General features: G+C 34.8%; 1 protein-coding gene across 1 annotated transcript in view; it reads right to left on the bottom strand.

The window, feature by feature from the left end:
- Positions 1-9,000: 9,000 nt before the first annotated feature.
- Positions 9,001-16,075, bottom strand: part of LOC125661814 (multiple epidermal growth factor-like domains protein 11) — a 35,904-nt gene continuing 28,829 nt past the window's right edge. The window contains exons 7-14 of the mRNA XM_056147622.1: positions 15,915-16,052; positions 12,426-12,551; positions 12,057-12,194; positions 11,750-11,893; positions 10,969-11,106; positions 10,738-10,878; positions 10,532-10,658; positions 9,001-10,444 (exon numbers count right to left, since the gene is read on the bottom strand). Of these exons, the coding sequence (XP_056003597.1) occupies positions 10,282-10,444; positions 10,532-10,658; positions 10,738-10,878; positions 10,969-11,106; positions 11,750-11,893; positions 12,057-12,194; positions 12,426-12,551; positions 15,915-16,052 (1,115 nt within the window). The 3' untranslated portion in view covers positions 9,001-10,281. The remainder of the gene's footprint in view (positions 10,445-10,531; positions 10,659-10,737; positions 10,879-10,968; positions 11,107-11,749; positions 11,894-12,056; positions 12,195-12,425; positions 12,552-15,914; positions 16,053-16,075) is intronic.

Here is a 16,075-nt window from a genome sequence, read left to right as displayed (position 1 = left end):
AATGGCGATGTGTTGAGATCTAAACTAGGAAGTAAATTTGTAATGGACTCCTCCGAAAGTAACCCAATACCTCTGGTTGATTTTAATCAATGGTAAGAGAGTTTTAAATGCTAATAATGCAATAGTATCAGATATATATGTTGACATATATCCAATGAATTTGCTGTATGATATAGATGTTAAGTACATCATGGCGACTATTCATGCAGAATTAAATTCAAATAAACTGTGTGCAATCTGTATTTATCCAACATGAATGAAAAATAAGCGCAGTGCACATCATTGTCAAGATGTTTCTTTGTATGGCGTTAACGGCCGCGGTGATTGAATGCTACCAATGGGCCGCCTCATTCCAAAACAAGTTCCCAAAACAAGATCTGACGACCCGTAAAGAGGCTCATTGTGCAATGGGTAAGAGCAGATATACAAACGTCAACAAGTATCAAATCATCAAACAGCTAGAGTCACATATGTTAAAATCGGCCCATACTTTGAATCAAATAAAATTGTCAAAATTTAATCTGATGACATTGTGCTTAAAAAAATAGAATATAGCATAGCATTACTTCATTTGCAGGACGGGTCACGGGTAAAGTTGCCTGTGTATCACCTTATGTCGGTAGACAAGAGATAACGTCATTAACACGGACAAATAAAAGTTCAAATAATACGCTGAAATACTTCTACATTGTACAGAAGGTAAAAACAAATTGTTTTAAACTTGTTTATAAACAAAATAATATTATATGTCCTGTATTTATTCCACAACAATACTCGTATTTTTTATGGTTTACACGGCGTATGATATCGTTAAGGAGCTATCCTTACATTGTACGTATTTCTACGATATTTTTATTGGTAGAAAATGTTATAACGGTTTCTCATAATTAAGATCAGTGTTTAGTATTGTATCAGAAATACATACTGAAATGCACAACCTGTGTACTAATCAGGGGCGGACACAAAAGAGGTTGTGACTCATATGCTTACCCTTTTCTGCCTAGGGGTTTCGGGTGAAAATCCACTATGACCCCATTCCAAATAACAATTTCACTTTAAAATGTTCAATTCAAAGGGGGAGGGGTGTTTTTAACCCCAAAATCCCTGCTAAATCTACGTCTACTGTTAGATTCATTAATTAATTCAATCACCAAATCTCGTACACTTTACCACTACGGTGGTCTACAGGTAGAGCGTTCGTAAATCTGGGTACAGGTGCCTAAGATAAGTAATGTAAAACTTATACGGTATAGATTTGTATGCACCAGGTACGCATTTCGACAAATAATGTATCTTCAGTGATTCTCAACCGAAGTGTTTGAAATCCGAAATAACAATGCAGTTTTAGAGCTAGTATAGGGAAAAACAGTGTGCCAAAATGTGGAGTCAAATTCGTCTAAGGATAAGAGCTATGCGTGAGGGAGATAATCCTTAATTTTGAAATGAATTTCTACATTTTATAACAGCAATTAAATATACATCCGTATTTTCAAGCTAGTAACGAAGTACTTCGCTACTGGGCTGTAGAGACCTTTGGGGACTAACCTTCCACCAGCAGAGGCCTCGACCCAGGGGTCATAATCTAAAACTTATACGGTACCAATCTTTATGCAAATAATGGCTCTTAAGGATGTACTCTCGTGCTACTTTTACCGCGAGTGAGTCTCCATACTCTTTTTAAAGTCGTAACTATGGGGATGCGTGTGTTTTATTTTGTATGCAGAAAGATGAACATTAATATCTGTTTTTATTTGTAAGTAATGTTAATAGACTTACAGATATTAATTAAAACATGACCATTTTTTACTTATTTTCTCATTTTACGACATTCATGATGACGTTACGATTGTAAACAAACTCGAGCTCGAAGACGCACACTGTACAATGTCGCATTTAGTCTATTCTAAAGCAGTCCAGAAACATACATGAAGTAAAACGGCAGTTATAGATCAGTCTGCATCCGATATTCTCACAAGTGAGTGGCAGAAAAAGAAAATTACAGACAAGCAGGCACAGCCACGCACATGGTGACACACTACAGTCAGACGAGATGGGAAAATGGAAGGAATATGTTAGCGATGTAGTACCCGAATCAAAGGCTGCTGATATAGTATTGAATGAATTCGTAAGTTTTTCAATATACAAGAATTTTTTTATGAAAATAAAATCTACAAACTATGTAGATCTGTACCTAAATTGATATGCGATCTTCCCGATCCCGCCTAGTCGGTCATGAATGAATTTCGCTCCTAACGTTCAATGTATCATTATTGAAGCACCATTTTGATTAAAAAGTGTAATCTACATCATTGTTTTAAAAAAATCGTCAAGGTATACAGCGAATTTAATTCATTAAAAGGAGTTCAAAGGAAAAAGGGGGATTTCTCCAATCTACAGAATTATGGCGCGCCTTTCGTGTACAAATTAGTTAAAACAAAAGATAATTTTTTGACTACATATACATGTATTTGTATAGATATGTTTCTTTTGGGCTACTAGATTGATAATTTGTTTCTAATAAGTTCTGGAAAATTAAATTATTTTATCGAAATTTTATTTTAATTATTCCTTGAAAGTGTAATTGTCAAAAAGTTTTAATAATGTAAAAATGTGTTTATAGGCTATTGAAAATGCACATTTTTAAAAAAATCCTCATTAGAATTTCAGCATATATGTCTATTTCATAAACAGTTATTTATGCACTAACAGATTCATATATAACATTTTGCATGAGAAATTCTTTTAGAGTAACAATTTGTTGAGCAGGCATTAAAACATAATCCCTGGCTAGACAAAAATTGGAGTTAGTTGAAGTTGGTGTATTAGCAGTCTGGTGGTAAACCTAATAGTATATTCTGTTCTATTGTTAAGAATTTACAGTATTGATAGAAATTGAGTTCCAATGTTTGCTTTTTAGCTACATCCATTTGGTAACCACAGTGAGAGGGATGAGTCGTGCTATCATCATATGAAGAACCATACCAGGAAGTGCAGATTTCTCTCTCATGGCCACATGGAAGTTGACTGTTAAAACTAGTTTCTGGGTAACAACTCAAGTACTTTGCATTCTATTCAAACCAAATTTGGACATAAGGATACATACAAAAAAAAGGAAGATGCCTTTCAATTTTGGGGTCAGAAGGTCAAAGATCAAGGTCACAGTGCATGGAAATTAGAAAATGCTGATGCGGGGGCATATGTTTTACACATTCTGTAGTTGTAAATGAATTAGTATTGTATATATGCATATACTATTTATGTTTTCTGATTATTTATCATATAATGAAATAAATATATATAATTTGTAAATATGAATTGAAAAATACACATTTTATAACAAATCGTATATTGTTATTGTTTAGAATGTATGTCAGTGTAAGAAGGGGGTTGGGGACACAAAATGGTTCAAATCTTTGTTCCAATGCACACTACCCCACATTTTTTTTTCATTTAAATTAAGCAAAAAATGTGATTCAAATCTACATTAGTAATTTCAGGAAAAAGTTTGATACAGATATTCTTCCTAGGATGAATTTTTTTATGAAATAGGTCTTCAAATTTGTGTGATATTTTATACAATTATGCTAATTAATACCTCATTTTTTGTAGAATTGGTGATATATTTTATGTAAAAGTTATTGAAATAATCAATTATGCTTCATTTTCATAAAATAAAAGAAAGCCAAGATTATTCTGTCCTTAATATTTGTTTTATATTGTGTTTCTTGTGAAAATTGGTGATTTTCATGAAAAATTAAGTTTCAGCAAAGGGGCAACTTTGAGGGGCTGTAATTCTTTAAAGTCCACACTAACATACCCTTTTTTATGTTTTAAATGTCTTTCGGATAAACATGTATCAATTAAAATGGTTTATCAAAACAGTTTGATACTTCTGAAAAAAATCAAACCAGGAGAGAACATCTTTAAGTGATGCCCAACCGAAATGTTTGAAATCCGAAATAACAATGAAGTTTTAGAGCTATTATAGTGGAAAACAGTGTGCGAAACAGTGGAGTCAAATTCGTCTAATAATAAGAGCTATGCGTGAGGGAGATAATCCTTAATTATGAAAATTTCGAATTTTATAACAGCAATTAAATATACATCCGTATTTTCAAGCTAGTAACGAAGTACTTAGTTACTGGGCTGTAGAGACCCTCGGGGACTAACAGTCCACCGTGTAGAGTGTTCGCCCCGTATGCGTTCGAATCCTGGTCCTGACAGGACTAACTCGTGAAAAACAGGCAGTGACAGTTCCATTGCATCAGGTGTGAATGTCACGGGTCTTGTGAGATGACCTTCAGAACGGATGCTCTGTGTCATAGTAGGTGTGGCACGCTAGAGCACCCCCACTGCTCAATGACCGAAAGCGCTGAACATAGGCCTAAATTTGACGCCCTTCACCGGTATTGATAACGTCTCTATATGAGTGATAAATTATCGAGAGGGACGTAAAGCAAGATACAATCAATCAATCGTGCACACCGAAAAAAAAAACTGTCAAAATATTAGATACTGCTGAATTATTCGCATGGTAATCAAAAATATTATTAAAGATTATCTCCGCCAAAATGAATAAATAAATGACCAAAATAAAAAAATAAAAAAATCAGTCGGTATGGGGAAGTTGTAGGATCTGTACGTCATATGCCTGTGACATTTACAGTAGGCTTCTTTTCTGAAACCAACTACAAAAAATGTCGATTGAGCAGACACTGCGATGCGGCTTTTAAAAGAAAGCAAGTTTTAAGCCATTGTCTTTTATTTATCACTTACTTCAAATTAATACATGTAGATATACACAACGTTAAATTGCTATTATTTTGATCACAAATTATGTGGCATTTTAAATGATTTTTATCACGATTCTTATTGCTTGTACGTGCAAATAAATTTGAAAGCGTGGCGTGTTAAATGGTGTAATTGGTTTTTTTTTCGTTATAAAGCGTGCGTTAATAGTGATTATTTTCTATCGAAAAAGCAAAAATCAAGATCTTCAGTCTCGTTGGAGAGTTTTGCATCATTAGTATGTGACATCATACTTGTCAGTCGTGGCGAATCGAGAAAGCATGAGACATTTAAACAAGTTGCGAACAGCAGGCTATTGGTACAAATTAGAGTGATTCAACCATTACAAGTCCCATTATGGTGTGTTATACAGTTTATAGCTGTAATAATCAGCATAAAAACTTTCTTTAATGTTTTATCAACGAGGCAATTCGGAGAAATTTTATACACCTCTGCTTCAAATCAACGGAAAACCATCTTCATATTGCATCCTATCATGTGTATGGAATGACTACCCCTCCCCTCCCACCCCCCCCCCCCCACGATTTTTGAAAGAGAATAAGTAGAAAAAAAACCCTTGTTGATAGTTATCAAGAATTTTAGAATACGATGCTGCGTAGTAGTAACGTATTAAAATGCAACTACATAATGGGCGACTCCCCCCATTTTTTAAAAATAAAAATGAGTGGGACAGTTTTCAGCTATAAGTTATCACTATTGACCTCATGTGTTAAATGACACGCCAAACATTCACTATAAAATTTAAGAAGTCGATAGACTGATTTAGTTATCAAGAATTTCAAAATCCGGTAGCCCCTCCCCCGTGCTTTGAAAAGCGATGTTGCGTGCCAGCGTAGTTAAAAAGTAAATTAAAATTAAATCGGTATCGGTGAATCGGCTGTTTCCTTCGACACGCTGCAGGGTAATGATCCACTCTAGTTAAATTCGGATCTTGAGTTTGAGAAGATCTCCTTTTAATTAGATTGGCTAATTTAAATAATGCATGTTACATTATATATGTACATATCTCTAATAGTTTTAAAATATATGATCTTTACAAGGGAAAACAAAATGTTTGCGTACGAAATGTGTCATTTTATGATTAGATAGATATTCACCAAAACGTTTTACCGCTTCATTGACCGGGATATCTGTCCGAGTCTGTTAATGTCGCTGTACATGATGTAAATGTTTGCTAATGGGATTTGTCTTAGATTTGGCATAGCGACAGGTTTAAGTATGTATGGCTGAATCTTGAATACTAAAAAAATCGTAAATGTCGGAATATTTATTATCCATTCTGTATAATTCTTGACTTTTAATAGAATCTATTTACACACATATACATACCCGCTGCAGCATATTAATACGCATGGCGTCATGACGTATCACAGGACTGGCTAACTCATACGTGACTATTTTTGAAGCGAAAGCTTTGAATATGTTCAGATAAAATGCATGTTTGTATCAATTATTGGGAGTAATGAAACAATAAAACAGCAGAAACATGATTTATTACGTTGATCTGTTATTCCTCCTCATTTCATTAAAAATCATTGTAAAATCCTTTAATCAACAAGATAATGTTCCGTTTTGATTGTAATTTTCATGTCACCGGATCTCATTCATAATAGTTCGCTGTCTATTCAATCATTGATATTACAGAATTTACTGATTTTGAAGATTAAGGTACATTACGAAACTGTGTTTTCAATTTAAGCTTAACTCGAATTTCCTGTTACATCTTAATTGACAGTGGCGGTATCATTTTTTACGCACGTAAAACATTAAGAATGATATTGAGTTTTGAATACTTGAACCTAAATAATGGTGCAGTTTTTTTCTTATCCCCCTCCACACTATTGACACTGACACTAGGCCAATATTATATTGTGTCAGAATGGTTGCAGACGTTAACTTGCTTTTCGTCCGGTAAAAAAAAATGTTGGTTAGTCTAAATCGCAATCGTGACCAAACTGACAAAGGATGTTTATGCTAAAAACAGGTAGTTGAATATGGAAAATATACAGATATAGGGATCACTGTGGGTGTGACCAGTCGACAGGGGATGCTCACTCCTTCTGGGCACCTTGTCCCACCTCCGGTGTGTCCAAGGATCCGTATTTGCCCTTCTCACTATTTTACATTCCTTATAGGCGTTGTGAAATTGATCACTGTTCGTTATCTTCATTTTTCCTGCTTACTTTACAAATTCACCCAAAGCAGGCTACACATCGCATGCATCTTTAAAATCACCGGGATACGAATTGCCAGTTATGTATATCGAGTTATAATCCATTTAAGTCAATATGCGTTCATGGTAATGGAACGTATGAGAGATAAACTTCAATTTACAGTGTATTTAAAGAAAATGGAAGAAAAACTACAAGCTAATTGTTATCAATTCTTTTGATTATTTTTACATTTTCCACATTTCAGATAAACTGAGCTTGTAAGCAAAAGCATACAATGTCTACATATTGACGTTGTTAATTATTGTCATCTAGTATTTTCAATGATGACCATTTCGAATTTATATTTCATTCCTCGATTATAAATGTATAAAAACTGTTCAATATATCATGGATGTATGTATCATATTCCTTTGTTAAAATCTAACAATGTTTTATAAGGGCACATTGTCCATGTTCTAAATGAGAAAATATCATTATTCGATACATAGATTATGTTTGTCAAAGGCGTAAAACAAGAAATCACCCTATGGCCATCTGTATCCAACAAAGAAAATCCAACACTGATGTGTGCAGGTTTCATGTTTTCACCAATGTAAGAATCTGACCTCAACCCACAAACGCCAAAGCAATTGATAGCTACCAGTTCCAGAAAAAGTATACCTCGCAGAGACGGGGTGTTAGCCCTAAAGATGGCCACGGTACACGAACCCGTTTCCCCCTGGAAGTAACCACCCCACACATATACAACAAAGGTTGGGTAATCCTGCAATTCAGTACTGGTTAAGGTGTCTGCTGTAGACTATTTGCTATCTGTAGCGGATACAATGCCATTAAAATGGTCTAGAGCCAAGTATACATGCCTTGATACTCGAGCGTCCGTGTTTGTTCAACACTCTATTTATTATTGCTTATATGAGTTGAGATTGACCACTGTTCGTTATCTCCACCTTTCACAAGGATTTTGCAATTTGATTGTCCAGTTTAGGAATGTGGAAAAAGTTTAAGATATGACAAAATATTGAACAATAAAAGGGGAGGCATTTGTCAATATGATATGCACCCGTAATGTAAATGTATAACGTTTAGTAAATTTGAAATTGCAAAACTTTTCTCAAATCAAAAACATCAAACCGTATGAATATTCTAAACTTTGCACGACCATCCTCCACGACAAATAAAAGACTAGACTTTTTGACATCATAGACAGCTGCTTCTGCAACAAAAATTGAAAACGGAATTATTAATATCTACTGATCAGTTATCCACAGAGTCGTCCACTTCTGCTTCATGCTTAGATATTATATTGGAAATAGATATTAACAAACTAACATCTCAACTTTATAACAAAGGGAATTATTTCAGCTTCTCCATTGTCACCTTTCCATATTTGTATACCAATATTCCATTACCACCTCCATATTGTATGTATATTTCTCTGATTCGATACGCAAGAGCTTGTTCTGCGTCCGACACATTTTTAAATCGAAGCTGGCTACTGACAAACAAGTTGATGATGCAGGGGTTTCAACAGTCTCGTTTAAAATCAGTATTTCACAAAATCTAGGATCGTTATAACGATCTAGTTTGCCAATACAACCTATCATTGGGTCAAATGCAGTCTGACTTGTTTCATACCGATTGTTAGGGCGTTCTTGGCATACTGATTGCGACTACTGATAACTCTGTTTACCTGATCAATATATAGGGCTCACGGCGGGTGTGACCGGTCGACAGGGGGAATGATTACTTCTCCTAGGCACTTGATTTCACCTCTGCTATACCCAGGGGTTCGTGTTTGCCCAACTTTCTATTTGTATTGCTTATAGGAGTTATGATATTGATCGCTGCTCATTATCTTCACCTTTCTTGACATTGAAAACTAAAACCATAATACATAATATCAATTTTGAAATGTGTAAATGAAAGATGAAAATAACGAACAATCAATCTCATAACTCATAATTTTATATCTCAAACGCTAACATAAGGACAGGCTAAAGTTACGGATTTGGCGATTCCTGGTCTGAAAAATGTTAATTTTATTGACAATCGATTTCACATCAATTTTTAAAGATACACAATGAGATAGTGATAAATAAAAAAAAAACGTTAACAACTTAAATAAAAAGAATATAATGTTATCACAAGACAGTAATACCCGCACTCAAGTAAATACACCTTATACCATAAAAATACGTGCTCCATATGTCAAGATGCATTAAGTACTGGGGTCATCCCAAACCCTATTTGATAATAATTGAGTTGTATTCAAAACGTGAGGTGATGACTTTTAAACTCTATATACAAATGAATATTGACTGAGTATCCTGATACGGGAAGCTTAAATTGTTCAAATACGTTTAAAATGGTTGACATGTTCACCCATAAAGCAAATGCATGTATATTTGTGTTCCATGAGGCACAATGCACTGAACACCAAATTGTTGTCGTTGTTCTCCCATCTCATTTGTCCCTAAATTCAGAAAACATACTACACTTCTAAAGGACATTATCGATCATCTCCAAAACGGTGATACGGTTACTGCATACATTGTAAGAGGAGTTTTGGAAACCAGGTTTACCTGTAGAAAAAAGATGTTCTTTACCCCCCCCCCCCCCAATCCGTGTGATAATGAAAATTCTGTAACATCAATTCACATATATAGGACACCACCAATTACCTTCCAACATGATGATTTTGTTACTACGTAAAATGTAAGAGTAATTCTGGGAACCAGGGCTTTTTTTGTCAAAAAAAATCATCTTAGTCTTACCTCTATTTGGCTTTCAGGACAAAATATAAAATTTAAAATGATTGTTAGAAATATACAGTACATCACTAATTATCTTTATAATGTCTTGCAATGGCTGACATTTTGCCAAAAACGGCGTAAAACCGCAATCAATCAATCAATTAACCAATCATCTTGCCTACTCCGTAAAATATAATTCCGGGCACCTTGTTTTCAAATATTTTCAAACTCCATTTGGCTCCCATGTTGAAAATAAAAGCATCGAAATCTTATTACACATATAAAAAGCAAAACCAATCATATCTAAACAAAATTTGGTTACTGCTTAAAATAAAAAAAAGAAGTTGGAAGAAAAAGAATGTATAACAAATTGACGGACAGAAAGGCATGGTAACAAATATTTACCCGAACTTTTTTTAGAAAGTGTGTGTGTGTAGAAAAATCGTTATATCGCAGGCGTTCAACATTGTAATCTTATTGTATCGCGGTGCAAAATATATTGACAGCAATGTCGTAGCAAAATTATATGTAAACACTATATCCCTCTAGCGAATGGTATCATAGGTTGAGGATGAACTCAGTTCTCCAAGCTCTTGATATCCACTGTTGACGTTCTCGTCTTTACAGACTTGTAAAACGGTGTCTTTGGTGCAAATGGTGGAGTCACTCGCACGATATTTCTTATCTTTGTCCAATCGTTTCTTGTTCCTAAAAACCATTGCATTCCAAATGTAAAACAAGGGAATATTTTCCATGATAGTTTCATGCGTAATTAATTAGAGATACGTTGCTTACCATTTCGTAATTCTGTAAAGACCATACACCCCATTTAGAACCACAATAACACAAAAGGCACATAGGATACCATAGAATCTGGTTTCGCAGTTTCTGTCGCACTCTGTGCCCTGTTGTTGAGTATCGACTGAAAATGAATTGATACAGTGGCTATCATTGACTAACACATTTAAAATGCATAGATGTACACGTACCTGTATACCAACCTTCTAAACAATCGTTTCCACGCCATCCAGTTTTGCAGCCCGATCTGCAATAACCCGTCACATGATGACAATCACGTGATTTCCCACAGAATACGCTACATTCCTCTTTACAGCTAGCACCAAAATGGCCAAACTCGCAGACTAGAAAATTTGCAAATAATAAGTGCTTGAAATAGCAATCTACGGTTACTTTATATGTGGATTTCTTACTTCAGCATACATAAACATTACCTTCATCACAGTTGTTGCCCCGGTATCCAGGTTCACATTCGTCATTACAGGAACCGCTGACGTGATGACACGGCTTGCCTTCTCGACATTTTCCGCACGTCTGATTACAGTCTTCTCCGTACTGGTTATCTACACACTCTGTTGTAAGGATTTGTATACAGATGCAGGGTGGGTCTCAATTGTCTTAATCAATTATCTAATTGTACTGAGGATAAAACTAAGTGCTTGAATAGCATGATAAAAAATATTGCGCACGTAATGTGACATGGCTTGTATTATCTTACTGGAAGGTTAAAATCACACTGTATATATGGTTCGGCGCCTTTGTTTCAAATTATAAATATGACATCTTATGATTAATCCAAAATAAAGCTGATCAGCAATTGTGTTAATATTTTATGAAGAATTACTGCTCAGGCATGTACAATCAGGGAGTAGGGCAATAATGTGGCCTCTTCCTTGACAACATGGATTTCCCGTTATTTGTACGTTCTAATAATATTTTTGGATGACACCCCCACACACATTTTTGTATAGCAGTTATGAATAGTAAAATGTAAGCTTGAAGTTATGAATGGAACATAACCGCTTCGTTGTATGGATTCTTGGCAGATGATATGGACTCACATTCCTAACGGCTCGTAAGAAGGGAATACGAGTCCATATACTCTACCAAGAATCCATATAACGAATGATATACTCGTATAAGAAAATGAAACAAGTACAAGACGCGTTCGAACACCCCCCGAAAGCAGGTACCTAGGTAAGATTATTAATTTACCCCTGTCACATCTTAGCCCATCATAGCCCGGACGACATCCAGCCTTGCATTCTCCCGTTGTTCCGTTACAAGTTTCGGGATCGCCCTCACAATTATCAGAACAATTTTGCTCACAGTTCTTTCCGAATTTGCCAGGAAAACATTCTGGAATTAAAAGTTGATGTAAAGATAAAACTGGAAATATTTACCATTCATTGGTGTTCTTTTCTTTTTACAATGCATAAGGTTTAAACATAGAAAGATTCGTTGCATAAACGAAAATCTTCACAATTGATATTTGTGTTGTGCACATTATGCCGAGCCTTACTAGTTTTACAAAGTTCTCCTTGAAATCCGGCATCACATCTTTGAAGACATGATCCGTTTATATGGTGACATTGTTTATAATCTAGACAGGCTCCACAGTGTTGTATACAGCCAAGTCCATATTTCCTCCTGTCACATTCTGTGTACAACAAATGACACGGTATTCTTAACAAGTTACATTTTAATGTTAGTTAATCAGTTACAGATGACAACAAATACATGCAAGTTTCAGGGAGAACTGGGGAACAACTTGATGCTTCAGCAATGAACAGTTTTCTTCCATTTCATCAATGATAATTTACTAAAGACGATACGTTTAAATCAATGGTTTTCCAAACATTGCACCCATTCCATATAACTGAGCATTTACCCTGAGTACAATGTGTTCCCTTCCAGCCTGGGTAACAGGGAGATGTACATTGTCCTCTAAATCTGTCACACGTGTTACATCCACACTGTACTGTGCAGTTCTTTCCGTGCCAACCAACAGGACAAGCTGAACATTATCAGTAAAAGAAATAAACATGAGTCAGTCACCATTGTTGTTGCATTTTCTTACATTTTTTTAAGGTAGAAATTTACAAATTTAATGTTTGTTTAAAGTACTTCAACTTAGAATTGTATGTATTGTTCAAAATATGTTTTGCGTCTATCGCCATCTATGTCGCATACAATTTCATTGATATGTATATGGATATCGGCGACTATGATACATGCAAATGCATCATTGTTTGACTTATACATACATGTATCAACTCATATCTTCACTTTAAAAGTTGAAATTGGGGACGAATGGTAAGTGTGATACGTCTTTGGGAGACAGGAGTATTGAATAGCGATTTATATTGATAATAATTATGACTTAGAATACATTTTTCAAAGTATTGTCATTTTTAATGACTGCATCACAGCATGCATCAATAGACCGGTCGCGGTGGTAAAGTGATCGCTTCATAACCGGTAGGTCGTGGGTTCGCACTTTTATTCAGTTTGTGAGTAAAATGTCCAGAGTTTACAAATCGATAAAAATCGTTTAATCCTATAATTGTTCATATGATATTATCAATGGTTAACGTTTAACAAAATCAAAAAGTAATTATGCATAAAAATTATTCTTTAACAATTATATTGTAGTATCAAGAATCACAAAGAAACATGCTCCAAGAGAGAAAGAAACCCGAGACACTACAGAGAAGAATCAGCTCATGGAAGGCCTTAGATGCTGTAGACTGTGTAGTGGAGTTTCCAAGGCTCTAGCTCTACTGATGAACTCAGCAATTTGACAGTAGGTATATACCAATTGAAACTTGCCAGGAGTTACACTTCAGAGCATCTCAGTAAAGATGATGACTACAGCATCATGGTGAATTCTTAGAATACAGAGTCGCCTCATCTCTTCCAAGCAGTATACCTACTGTGAATCCAGTACTCCAGTGGAAGTGTGACAGGCTGGTATTGTCAGTGTCGGACAGGTGCTCGAGTTGTTGGATATGGATGGCACACATAATCCATCACAGGTGTGCAGAACTGGGCAAACTGTCTCGAAGATGCTGCTGTGATTCCAGAACCCATGGGTGAATAAGAAAGTGAGGATAGTGACACGGAAGAGTAGTCTGCACATGTATAGTGCAAGGTTCTAATTATTTTTATTTAAGAAGTCTTAATTCATGCCCTGGATGCCACAATTTTTTCCAATAGTTATGCTCTTTTACCTCAATATTTATGTGCAATATACAAGTACCGGTTGTTTAATATACCTAAATAGTTCGTAATACTCGGTTTTTATGTATTTCCCTTCTACTACATGTAATACTAGTCATTTAAGAACGTTGTTTCATACACTACAGCATATAGTTGCTTGTTCATTTGTAAGTGAGACAACTGTTTCGCTTCTGAAGTTAATCCTAAATAATGTGGGTTTGTTGAGAGTGACTATTTCATGTCAGTAACTGTTATTTGATGAAAAGTATGCTTAAGGTGTTTACATTATTGAGACATGAAATATGACATGATTGTTTCCATGGTGACAAGAATTGTGTCAATGTCATAAAGCATTTGTAGAAATATGTGGGGTGTTCTTTTGATGGGGGGGGGGGGGTGCAAGAATTCCTTTCACTCCCCCAAATTATGAAGTGAAGGGTTGATATGTAAGTGTTTGATTTTACATTACTAGTGTAAAGTGATAAGTAAAATATAACACCATCATATTTCTGGTGTATGGTAGAATATTAAAGTTAAAAAATATTTCTAGAAATTTTCTCAATATTATAAACTTCAGAGATGTCAAGCAACAATGTATGTCTATCCCTTAAAATTCTTAGGTGATGTGTAAAATATGGAGGTTTGTTTTTCACACTGTCAGGAATTGTGTTAAAGTTTAAAAATATTTCAAGAAATCCATGATATTTTTGTTCAAAATTACACCCCTCCCCCTCAAAAAATAAATTATAAACTGCTCTGTAACTGTATTTGTTAATTCAAAAATAAGTTACATTTGTACGTAAATCATAATGTCATTATTTCTCTTATTAAAGTTGTTATATCATAGAAATCTGTGATTTTTGTCTGTGAAAATTGCTTGTTTTCCACCTAAATGAGGAATTTAGGGATATTTATTGTGCACAATTTTTTAAAAATATAATACTGTAGTGAGTTCTAACATATAGAGTTGATTTTTATGTTATTGTTTGTTTGCTATAAACGTTATTCCATGTTTCCAGAAATCTGTGATTTTTTTGGTGTGAAAATCGCTTGTTTTCCCCAAAATGAGCACTTTTGGGATATCAATTGTTCACATTTTTTTTCATTATAATCCGGTGTAGTGAGTTCTAACAAATGGAGTTGTTTGCTGTGTTATTTTTGTTTGCTATATAAGTTATTCATTGTTTCCAGAAATCTGTGATTTGTTTTTGTTTTTTTTCATTAATTTGCCCCAAAATTAAGAAAATATATCAAAATCAATCTAAACATGGTTTAAATTGATGAAATAATCGCAATTAATCAGAATAAAAGTAAAATATAGTGTTTTAACATTGGGCAAATTTCACAGATAACGACTGGTAATTATTTTCGAAAATGACGCCATGCACACCACTCCATCTCGGAACTCAAAAATATTGAAGAAAGATGTAAAAGGCTTTGGGCAATGCGTTTACATCATAGGGATGGAGTGGCCCATATTGAAATATGTTCAGGTAAGACAGGGATGGCACAAACGTAACATTATATCTATGTAAATGTGTAGTGAATTTCGTAAGAACATGGCTACCAAGTCCGAAATATGTAAAATACATGAGTTATTTGTTGGATTTGTTTTTCGGAATAATCCTTTTATTTCATAAATTATAGTCATAGACACTTCTTGTTTGTTTGGTGTTTGTTTTCTTTTTAAAATAAGGATTTTGTACATTCAGCATTAAATGTCCTGCTTTACACTTTTCACTGAAAAATACAGATTCGAAAAATGTTTATAGTAAAGGTCTTTAATTTGTGTACAGATTTGCTAACTGACAAGAAGAGCAAGCCTGACAAAATTCTAATCATAAACTTGATTCAGTAATAGAATATTTGTAAATAGCTCTCTGCAATCTGAATGTGACCCAAAATTCAAATTTACCACCATATTCCTTATTGACTGCTATCTATACTCCAACATTGGTCTTTAAAAACGAAGGGCTCGAGTCGCGACAGGCCTTGGGACGTAAAAAAAACCCACAGCTATGGGCTTGAGAAATAAGAATAGGTTTAAATTTGTGGCAATTCACCTATAGCTGGTTAGGTCTCCATATGAGTGGGAAAAAAATCTAGACAAGACTTAGATATCCTATCAATGAACAGTGTGTATATCGCCAATACATACGTGTTTTGCATTTATCTCCGTAGACACCGACGTCACATCCGTTTGTACACGTTCCGTTCACATTGTTACACGTCACCCCGTCACTACAGTTACCACAGGTCTCCTTACATAGTTGTCCGTAATACTGAAGAGTGCAAGCTACAAATAAGATATATCATAGA

Source organism: Ostrea edulis, chromosome 8, assembly GCF_947568905.1.
Source record: "Ostrea edulis chromosome 8, xbOstEdul1.1, whole genome shotgun sequence".
Classification (NCBI taxonomy): Eukaryota; Metazoa; Mollusca; class Bivalvia; order Ostreida; family Ostreidae; genus Ostrea; species Ostrea edulis.
The sequence above is the reverse complement of the archived record's forward strand: the minus strand, read 5'-3'. Positions and strand labels throughout refer to the sequence as shown.